Source organism: Zea mays, chromosome 1, assembly GCF_902167145.1.
Source record: "Zea mays cultivar B73 chromosome 1, Zm-B73-REFERENCE-NAM-5.0, whole genome shotgun sequence".
In the NCBI taxonomy this organism is placed as follows: domain Eukaryota; kingdom Viridiplantae; phylum Streptophyta; class Magnoliopsida; order Poales; family Poaceae; genus Zea; species Zea mays.
The window spans coordinates 306,265,979-306,277,889 of record NC_050096.1 but is presented as its reverse complement, the minus strand read 5'-3'; the positions used below and the strand labels follow the sequence as shown (position 1 = coordinate 306,277,889).

General features: G+C 39.6%; 1 protein-coding gene across 2 annotated transcripts; it reads right to left on the bottom strand.

Annotated features, from left to right (window-relative positions):
- Window positions 1–4,768: 4,768 nt before the first annotated feature.
- LOC100283460 (uncharacterized) lies at window positions 4,769–10,519 on the bottom strand. Of its 2 annotated transcripts, none has more exons than XM_008679201.4 (3): window positions 9,603–10,519; window positions 8,419–8,568; window positions 4,769–5,411 (listed from the first exon to the last, which is right to left on the bottom strand). In XM_008679201.4, exons 1-3 carry the CDS (start codon window positions 10,085–10,087, stop codon window positions 4,901–4,903), a joined length of 1,146 nt encoding a protein of 381 aa, XP_008677423.1. In that variant the 5' UTR covers window positions 10,088–10,519; the 3' UTR covers window positions 4,769–4,900. The 2 variants fall into 2 exon arrangements, with proteins under 2 accessions (XP_008677423.1, NP_001358868.1); NM_001371939.1 differs by having other exon boundaries at window positions 4,799–5,411; window positions 8,419–8,565; window positions 9,603–10,198.
- Between the last annotated feature and the right edge of the window lie 1,392 nt (window positions 10,520–11,911).

Below are 11,911 nucleotides of genomic sequence, written 5' to 3'. Positions count from 1 at the left end.
GGTGAATTGAACAAGGAAAACCTTTTAAGCAATCTACAAAGAATCCAATTAAATGTTATTAAATGAGATAAATAATAATAGTCTAATTCACCCTTTAGTCAATAAAAGATTACAAGTGCCACAATTGCATCAATCTAGTTAACATAATGTTGTAAGTATAGAAGTTGAAATGGATTTAACTATTTGATTGAACACTTATTTTACATGCATAAGTACATATATAATAACTATGTATATTATGTTAGAAAAATAGGAATTATTAGTTTTAATTTAATCCAGAAGAACAGTGTGATATATTCGATGACATGTATGTACATGTGTGTACCACTACTCGCATAAGCAGTAAACAGAAATGAAACATGCACAAGTATGCAAAACAAAAAGTACCATGTGGAGGGGCCGATGCTCAAGGCATCAGTGACTCCATTCACACGAGACATCTCATGTGTATGTTCGATGTATCCGTACAAATTTGATGCAGGAAGGTGTACGCAATGCAGTCCCTCGAACGCCGCCGCCGACGAAGAATAGGATGTAGACGAAGCAGCACTAGTCGAGTGGATGAAGCGAGCAGTCGCGAGTATGCTCCCCAAAAACCTGAGAGCCCGCACACCCGTGCAAGTGTACCTCTACGGAGGTGATTTTGGAGGCCTGCTCTCCCACTCTCTATGTGCTCGGCCGAGGCCCAGTCCGGCCGGCGGCGGCACGCACGCGTGTGGCAATCCTTTATCCTTTTGTCAACTTATCAGTAGATGCACAAATGGTCCACCTATATAAGTTGATTGATTTGTCCCTAGCTTGAACTTCCAATATGGTACTAAATTATTAGTACACCATAACATTAAAGTGGTCCATTAGCATTGACTACTATTGAATATTAATTGGGCCAAGCCCACATTAATCCAACAATCCCCACCAAATGCTAAGTCACAAAAAATGCTCTCATAATCTGAAACGTTTGATATACTTGTGTTTCGATGGAGACTATTAGTTGAACATCTACCTAGAACCTAGACTACACTTAACCACAACTGCACAATGGACTAGGTCTTGAATTGTCAGTTTTGCATGGAACGAGTTTCATCTAAACTCTTTACCAGTACTAGATTGTCGAACGCATTCCCTCTGGTTGGAGCATATAAGTCAAGCTCCATAGCCTTTCATGGGTATCTAGAGACCATCCAGAACTCATAAACTATGACTAGCAGTTAACCCTTATAGGTATGTTCCTCTAAAGATGTTCTATAGGACAAAATCTTTGCTTCACAAAGCCTCTTGGAACATATTAAGGTGTAAACACCAACCTACCTTACTGTAAGGAAAGATATGTATCTGAAATGAGCCTTATTAAGGGTCTTTCCTATTAGTCTACCACTAGCTTGTTTCACCAATCTAATTCACGGGATCTCCGATATCACATAGAACAGGTTACCACTATGATAAACTCTAGGTGGGTCTCAGGCCAATCTCACTTGATGCACTATCTATCACACTACATGATAGCCTATTAGTAAATTGATCTGCCAGATTTTTAGACGTATGGACATAATTCAACGCTATTACTCTGGAGTTTCTCAATTTCCTGACAGATTTCAAACACCTCTCTATGTGCCTTGTCGACTTCATATATATCCTTAGAACTGTTTATCTTAATTATCACAGTCTGATTATCACGGTTCATGAAAATAGCCGGCACAGGTTTTTCAACAACCGGTAAATCCATAAGGAGTTCACGAAGCCACTCAGCCTCAACTGAAGCGGTGTCTAATGTTGTGAGTTCTGCTTCCATAGTCGACCTCGTTAAGATGGTATGCTTGTAAGACTTCCATGAAACAGCGCCACCTCCAAGTGAAAACACATATCCACTTGTGGCATATATCTCATTAGCATCAGATATCCAATTTACATCACAATAACCCTTCAGTACTATTGGGTACCCGTTATAATGGATGTCTAAACTCATGGTACCTTTTAGATAGTGTAAAACTCTCTCAAGAGCACGCCAATGATCATCTCCAAGATTTGAAACAAATCGGCTAAGTTTGCTCAGAACAAACGAGATGTCAGACCTCGTAGCGCTAGCTAAATACATGAGTGAACCAATTATTTGACCTTTTTCTATCGTTTGATATTTCTTCAATAGCATACTAGGATCATAAGGCGTTGGAGCAGGTTCACATTCGGTAAAAGTGTGATCCCACAATTGCCTTCTCTCAGTAGCTTAATGTTAAGAATAACATCAGCTTCTCCCAAATCTTTCATTTCAAAATTATTAGATATAAATTCTTTTATATCTTTAATCACATCAAGACTTGTCTCCAAGATTAGAATGTCATCAACATATAGGCAAAAAATTACTCTCTCACCCCTACCATACCGATAGTATACACATTTGTCTGCTTCGTTCACAATAAAGCCGACAGATGTCAAAGTTCTATCCAACTTTTTATGCCATTGCTTATGTGCTTGTTTTAGGCCATATAAAGATTTCAATAATTTACACACCATGCCTTCTTGACCATTTGCTACAAACCCAGCTAGATGCTCCATGTAAATTTCCTCATCTAGTTCTCCATTTAGGAATGTTGTCTTAATATCCATTTGATGGATGAGAAGACCATGAGAAGCAGCTAAAGAAAGTAGCACGCGAATTGTGGTCAATCGAGCCACATGTGAATACGTATTAAAGAAATCCTCACCTTCCTTTTGTGAATAGCCTTTAATTACAAGCCTCGCTTTGTACCTTTCAATATTACCATCAGGCCTAAGATTTTTCTTGGACACCCATTTACTCCCAATGGGCTTACACCCATAAGGATGCTCAACGACCTCCCAAGTTGCATTAGACATAATATAATCCATCTCACTCTTTATTGCTTCCTTCCAAAAGTCAGCATCAGGAGAATGTCTCTTCAATGGTACTGGGTGTGTCATCCACAAGATATACAATGTAATCGTCACCAAAGGACTTTGTAGTCTTTGGTCTCTTACTCTTTCGAGTTGATATATTGTCATCTTCCGCAGGATTATGTATATGGATTCCTCAATGTGTTCTACCAGAATAAAATGCTTATGGGGTATCGTTGGTTCATTAATAGATGCATGATGTGTAATTTTCATAGGAAACTCGTCCTAAAAATGTAGCATCACTGGACTCCATAATTGTACCAACCAACATGTCCGATACTCCAGAATTTATAATTAAAATCCTATATCCAATGTTGTGGAAAGTATACCCGAGGAAAACACAATCAATAGTTTTCGGTCATAATTTGCGGGAACTTTAGCCAAACAACCCAAGGTACGCAAATAGGAGATATTTAATTTCTTCTTTTCCCATCCTCGAATGGTGTGATTTCTTTGTTCTTTGTAGGAACTTTATTCAGGACATGACACGCAATCAAAATCGCCTCACCCCACCATTCCTTAGTCCCAAAATCTCTAACATGACGTTAAACAAATCAGTTAGAGTATGGTTCTTTCTTTCAACAACCCCATTAAATTGTGGTGAGTATGGCGGTGTCCTCTCATGAATAATACCATGTTCCATATAAAAATCAGAGAAATCACGCGAAAAATATTCTCCACCACGATCAAATTTTAACCGTTTAATTTTTCTCTTGAGTTGTTTTTCAGCTTCATCATTGTAGGTCTTAAAATAATGCAAAGCTTCATCTTTTGATTTTAAGAGATACACATAACAAAATCTAGTAGAATCGTCGATAGAAGTAATAAAATATTGCTTGCCTCCTTTAGTCAATATTTTGTTCATCTCACATAAATCGGAATGTATTAAGTCTAGTGGTGCCAAATTCCTCGCCTCCGTAGTCTTATGAGACTTGCGAGGTTGCTTAGATTGCACGCACACCTGACACTTAAAACCTTTGACTAAATCAAATTTCTAGATTAAATTTAAATATGCTAACTGCGAGACAACCAAAATTGATTTGACAAAGTCGTGAATGCCAAATATTCAACTCATTCGAAACAACAATGTCCACAGACTTATTACAAGTATCATACAAAGATAAGCGAAACAAGTCTTCACTGCCATAGCCTTTTCAAACAAATATTCCATACTTTGACAGTATACATTTATTAGACTCGAAAATAAGTTTATAACCATCTCGACATAGTTGTGAGCCACTAACAAGATTATTTTTGATAGAGAGAACATGTTGCACATTCTTTTTGATAGAAGGACAACAGACTGTAACGATAGCGTCATTAGAACTAGAAACCGACGAGTAACTGACGTCTGTTACTAGCCACGGTCATCATTCCAGGTAAAATATGCAACCGTTTGAAAGGAATGGACCAGACGACGACACTCGCGTGTGACAGTCCTTCATTTTTTCCTAACTTCTCAATAGATGCACCAATGGTCCACATATTTAAATTGATTGATTTATCCCTTAAACTTCCAAAATGGTACTAAATTATTAGTACACCATACCATTAAAGTGGGTCATTAGTATTGACTATTATTGAATATTAATTGGGTCTGGTCCACATTAATCCAACATATTGTGTAGTGTTACTATGCAAAACTGTTAGGCCGTTTACATTCTGTGCCATCTATAAACGGCCTAAACACTGAACAAAGATGAACGACCGTTTAGAATAATAATATATGCTAGTAACAAATACGATCCATGCAGATTTGTGGAAATTTTTATGTACGACGAAATATTATACACATATATTTTATTTTTCTTATTTTTAAGTATATCTTATCTTTGAATTAATCATAAGCACACAAAAGGTATATAAAGATCTGTCGTCACAGCAATTAATTAAGTAAAATCTGTGCGTTATTAATTGTAACCTATTTTTCATCAGAACCATGTATATATATGGGGTAGCTAGCCTTTCCTTATACGACCTTGGGCTTGATAGATTAGAACTTGTGCCACTCATAAGTCACCCCCCTAGAGAAGATGTTTGCATTCACAGGACTAGTCGTAGGCTCCAATTCCTCTAGCTCTGCGAAAACCTCATCTGCTGAAGGTTGCACGCTACCGCAATTGATCGGCTGATGCATCGCGGCACACTCCTCGTCATCGATGGCGTAGGCAACATACCCTGCTGCTGCATTTTCTTCCATCGTCATGTTTGTCATTTGCTGACACTCGTAGTTGCCGTTCTTTGATGATGGTGATGATGTTGTTGTTGTTGGCCATGAACTCGTCGGTTCAACGCTGCAGCTGTTCTTCTTCTTCTTGCAGTTGGACGACATGTGAGTAGCAGTGTGAGGCCGGGAGTAGCCAGCGAGCACATTGCGTTGCATTGGCCAAGGGTGGTTGTGTTCTGCCGTGTAGGTGATCACGAGCATGTTGGGGTCGCTGCGACTGCGCTCTACTTGCTTCCTTGCCATACATCCCTTTGAGCTGCTGCATCTGTAGTAACCTCTGCAAAACAAAATGAAGTTTCACTTTTAATCAAATTAAAGCCATTATATTGGGAAATACATATACTTTAGATAAGCCTTCATTCCTAGTGAATTAATGAGTGTTATTATATCATTGGGGATAAGGGATTAATATTGGCCATTATTTAATATATATATATATATATATATATATATATATATATATATATATATATATATATATATATATATATATATATATAATAGCTAATTTACAGGAGCGGTGGGAGCCCCTACCGCTCCCGAGCCCACAGAGCCGTACTAAAGTCTCTTCTAAAATTTAAAACATACGTAACAAAATCTTATTATGTATTTTATCTTTCATCGATATTTTAATATAATACTACTTCAAACTTTTATACATGCATATTGTGAGTAATTTAGCTATATATATCACTATAGTGATTTAATTTAGCCTCTTCTAAATTTTTTCTAGCTCCGTCCCTAATAATTTGTGCTTTCGATGAAATTATAGGTGGCATATAATATGAGGTAAAACCATGAAAACATACATATATACAACTCGAGCATATAGATTAGTGGAGACTAATTAATGTCCTAAATAATTGTTTGCTAGAATACTTATGTCATCATCAATTAAAGTTATTGTAATGGAGTATCTTTGTTTTTTATTTGTATGGCTTTCATATACCTCTCAAAAATATAGAATAGTATTAGTGATGAAGGAACATTTAAAATGTAAAAGCATGTTTGACTTCTAAAACAACCACAATAAATTTGTTACGAAGATATACTTTCATTATGGTAACCCCATGTGGAATTTCAGTTGAGTTGCAGATTAAAATGTATACATGAGCTAGCTAGCTGGTATTTGATAACACTTTTTTCCTAAAAAACTAGGCTAAACTAAACTATAAGAAGCAAGTTTGAATGTATATATGAATCACGATCGCTTTTGACCGGAAACATTAGGGATTTTTGGACACCCACACACACATAAACAAACTAACCAGTCTATCATATCACTGTATAAGAACAACTTCAAGACATTCTCTATATTCTTCCTCATTGATATAAATAGAGATTTTTAAAAAATACTTCCAAACAACTTATTCAAATGGTTATCCAAATATAGCTGTCTTCTAGGGTTTCTCGCTAGCCAAAAATAGAAAATATGAATGGCTCTCTAAAGTGCAAACAACATATAGAAAAGCTATTGGAGATTAGAAGGATATACAAAGTGGTTTTTATGCAAATGACTCTCCAAATGATAATTTATAAAGTGAATTTGGAAACTCTTGGAGATGCTCTAAACTATTTTAAGTGAATGTACAATCTTTAGAAGAGTATATATAGTCCAGTTAGTATATGTGGTTGTCCTTAATTATATAGTTTACAGATATTTTGCTATGAACCATCCTTTCCAATCACTCTAGCATCTGTCTCATGTGATCATCCTATGAGATTAACATACTTTGCACAATTAGACAAATTGGTGGAAGCAAACTAGGGCATCTAAATGAGAGAGAGAACAAACTAGAGGCACTGATGGATATATAATTGGCCTATTAAAAATGCAAAGTAAATCTACTATGACATGTACATTTCGAATTAGTAATTTGACATTGGGCCATAAATCTCGTCCAAGTTTATGGCCATAAATCCAGATATTACTCCGCCAACTATATGTGTGCCAAGTATTTCGAACCACAAGTTAATTATTTGTGTATTTAGGGCATGTTTGGTTTGTGGCTAATTATGCCACACTTTGCCTAAGGTTAGTCGTTCGAATTGAATAACTAACCTTAGGCAGAAAAGTTAGGTAAAGTGTGGCAAGTTAGTCACCGAACCAAATAGGCCATTAATATGCACATAACCTATCTTACTTTGATGCATTATAAATAGGGAAAATAGATGGATTAACTAATAAAAAAGAATGGTGATGAAACAAGAGCAATTACCCCTAGATTATTAATTGCGCATGTACAGTCTCTTTGTAGCGACGTTACGGGCTTGTTTAGAACCTCTAGAGATAATTGTTACTAGATAAAATCAGTTTTAGGGGTTTCAAACAACCTAGCTAAAGCCTTAGTTAATTGTTAGCTAGACCTCTAACTAACAGTCAATTCATTAGCTGGATTAAGGCAGTTAAAATTAACTAAAACTTGGCAAAAGACATTATTGTCTCTTATTATTTCAACGTGGTCCTTGGTCTCTACTCCATGTAGGGACACTATATAAAACTAGTGGTTCAATTAACCTATTAGATGGAGGTTTCAAACAGCCTCCAACTAATAGTTTAACTAGGTGATTCTAGCTAATAATTTATTAGTTGGTTAACTATTAGTTCTAAGGATTTCAAACAGATTTGACATGGCCATTAACCTAATTAAAGATCTTTGTTCGTCTAATAAATTAGTAAGGAGCATATAAACTTGCACCATAGATTCTTTATACATAGTTGCATACAACTAATTATTTCTATATATAGTTGAAAGGTAGAGAAATTAGTAGAAAATAAGTACTTGTTAACTAGATCAAGAGGGGGCTATGAATTAATAATTTTTTGCTGCCGGTAGTTCATTTTTAAACTAAACTGTGACAAATAAAAAAGAGCGGAGTGAATAATTGATATGTTTTTTTTCACTCTGAAGCAATATCTAACTGCCTATATTTGCTGGACCATTTCAGTGTTATTATCAGGAAAAATATATATTAATTATATCGGAGAGGCCAGGTCTCTTATCGAGATGACCATATGCATGGTTTCTGTCGACTTGCATGCCGTGGCATCCATATCTGCACATATGAGCAGTGCATATTATATTATTATCGAAATGGAAACATTGAATTTTTTTTTCATGTTACATCGTCTCTCTAAACCTTGTACCTGTGCAACAAAAAAGACTGCAATCCTTTTCAGAAAAAGAAGGCAAGAAAAAGATCTGATGTTGATAAGTATTAATTATATTAATTTGGATCATTATATATCAAGCGCTTGTTTATTATTGTTGCCAAAAAAATACCTTGGGTAAGGCGAACCCTTGATAGGCTTCTGGCCGTATTTCCTCCACGCCCAAAGATCAGACGGAATCACCTCTCCTCCTCCTGGGCGGCTGCTCGCCGGAGGTGGTAGCGCCGGGATGCACACCACCTTCTTCACCTCATTCTTTCTGCTGCATTCATGCAAATCAAGTGTATATATACGCAAAATCTTCTGCAACTATTTGTTTAATTAATCTTGGAGTCATGCTGTATATGGAATTGGATTGGATTTCCACATGCACAAGCTCTAAGAGACGAAAAGAGATCGATAAACTCATCAGTTTGGCAGATCAAACTTGGTTTATTAGAGATCAACACAAAGTAATAACCTGACAGATTAAATCATAATTGAAGTTCTTCATAAGCTACGCCCACGGCCGGGGAGAGGATCTGGATGCCGGAGTTAGCATAGCTGGTGACTGCATGATAGCTCGCCGGAGCCCCGGCTGGCCGGCCGGCCGTCTCTCAAAAGAAAAGAAACTAGGAAGAAGATAGCTAGACAGCTTTTGCAGAAGAAAAAGAAATTAAGCAATATTCCAACCAGCATCAAATGACGAGGAATGAATTGAAGTCAACTAGCTTATTCCTACTCTGATGAATGACCAAATCCCAAAGAAATATATTATATTATATATATGCCTCTGCAGAGACAAAGCTAGTAGGGGTTAATGCAGCTATTGCGCCGTTTTGTTTTGCCAACAAAAGAAAAGGAAAAAGAACAGTGGAATCGCAATCAGATTTGAGTCACATCATCTATTCCTTTCCAGTATATATATGCAAAGCATGTTTTGACTGATAGCCTACGGCTAACCAAATACGCATCCAGAAGTAAACGGCAGCTGAAAAAAAGGGTCGTCGTACGTGCTGTGGAGGATAAACTGCAGCAACGAGTAGTAATGCAAATAGATCAGACAGCAAATTAAAACAGCCATGAATTGTCACGAAGTAACAGTAAAAAAAGGCAAGGGAGGGATAAATAATAATAGATAGCTAGTTGATTTGAAGAGTATGTATCGCATATCGATCGAGAAAGCAAGAAGAACAACGCACGCAACAACTATCGATCGACCCAAAAAAGAAATTAAAGCCGCAGATAAAAAATATAGAGAGAGAGAGCAATATAATAGCTGCTTTATTTCATTTCCAGTCAAGTAAGTCAACTAACCTGTTCATGATTTGATGATGATGAGAAGGCGGCGGTGGAGTCGTCACTGGCGAGATCCTCGTCACCACGGGCGGCTCGTCGAGGCCGCCGTCGCGGGCGTGCTCCTGGGAGATCTGTTGCGGCGGCAGCCAGTACCCGCCGTGCGCCGGTGCCAGCGCCGCAGACGAAGACGACAGGTGGTGGTATGGACCGACGGCGGCGGCCATCGACGACGACGGCGCGTCGAACATCACCGCGTCGCCGCAAGCAGCAGCAGGCCGTGTCTCGTCGTCGTAGCAAGCAGCAGCAGGGACGAGCATGATCTGTGATCTGGCGGTGGCCCTTGCAGCAGACACGATGTGGCCGTGATCTGCTGCTGCGGGAGAGGGTGGCCGCCGGTGGTGGTGGTGACTCGCCGCGGCGGCCATTGCACCTGCGCGGGCCACAACCTCGGCGAGGTCGCCCTGGGCTGCAGTGCCGGAGACGGCGTCCTCCATGCTGTCCATTGTGGTGCGCTCGCTCTTTCTACTTTCCACTAGCAGCTCGCTCTATCACTATCTGGCTAGCTAGCTACCCAACACCCCCGCCCCCCTGTAGTTGGCGTTGGAGCAAGCAAGCAAGCCGTCGATGCCGATGGACATACACATAGTCATACACAAATCATCATCCAAGCAACAGTTTTTTTTTTTACCGCCCGCAGCTGCATATATACTCACTCACTCACTCACTCCATCAAATTAAGCACTTAAGCTAACCTAATTAAGGTCCTAAGGCTAGCTTGCAGTAGAGGTGAGTGAGACCAAGCGATACTATGTATTTATTTGGGCACCGACTAGGTACAGCTCCGGCGACTGTTGATGCCAATGCACGGTGCATTATGTACAGTTCCGTCAATGCATGTATATATGAGGCCGGAAGGGAACCTTTCATTTTCATCCATCCATAGACCATGATCCATCGCATTCTCATCGCTGCTAACCAATCAGTCACCCTTGAAGCTAAGGGTTAGTGATAATGATGATGATGCCCTTTTCTCTCTCTTCATCCTCACTACTTGGATTCTTCGTTAATGGAGCGAGGAGAGAGGGGTCAGTCAGGAGAAGACGACAAGAGCTGAGGACAGGGACATGGTAGTGTGGCACTTATGATAGAGAGAGAGAGAGAGATTGACAGGTGTGTATGTGCACTGCAGCAGCTAGTAGGGCAACCATTGCTTTTGCTCTGGTTGCGTCTAATTGCGATAACAATTTGGCACGGTAGGAAAGACGTACGTACCTTGCAGCCAATAGCAGCTAGCGATGCTCTGGCGTCCTCTCTCTCTCTCTCTCTCTCCCCTCACTCTCTTGTCTGGGCTGCCTGCATCCACCTTTTCTCTCTCACACAACACAACAATCTGACAACATCTTGCAGGGAGGAGCGAGCATGCAGCTTTTGACGCAATTGCAATGAAAACAAACAAAATCACAGAGTACATGTCTCTAGGATTTGAATGTGGCCAATTCAACTATGGCCCTCGCTCTCCGGGGAAAGTGTGGCAGGCCACAGACCCATCCATCACTGAACCTCCATTCTCCGCTTGCGTTTAGACTGTCTTCACCGTTTCCGCCGGAGCTCCCTCTCCCCTACGGTAGAGGCTACACGAAGACGCTACCTGCTTCAACGGTGCCCCTAAAGCAGCCCCTACGGTGCAGCTGCGCGCTATCGTCTTCTCTCTCCCCCCGAATGCAGCGTGCTCTCCTTTCCTCCCCTATCTACTGTGCTGGGCCCACGGTTAATTATTAGTTGATGAAAAATTGATAGGAGATGAAAAGTAGGTATAGAAAATGATATTTTATGGTTGTAGTGAGGTATAGGGGAAGGATTTAGGGGGAACCGTTGTACAGGGTAGAGATATAGGGGGGAAGAGAACGCTGACGTGACACGTGAGTGGGATATAAGGGAAGAAATTTAGGGGGAACCACTGAACACAGTCTTACGGTTTCTGCCCTTTCTGCAAACCTATGCCTAGCTACCACCACCCGAGATGCGTTCATTGTCGAGTGATCGGAGTCCCAAATCACGGGAGTCGATACAGACATACTTCAATGAGTACCGCTCTCGGTAAAGAGCAATGTTCGGCCAACACCCTCCTTATCGAGAATCGAACACTCGAGTATAAAAGCACTCGGTAAAGTGTGATCAGCAGTAGCTGACGTCCGTATCGAGTGTCACATATTTACACTTGACAAAAAATCACGGTAAAGTTTATTTGTTTTTTGTGTTGTGTTCCTACGGTCTCTATGGACCTACATGTTCAATTTTGGCACATTTCTCAAATTATTTGCTATATC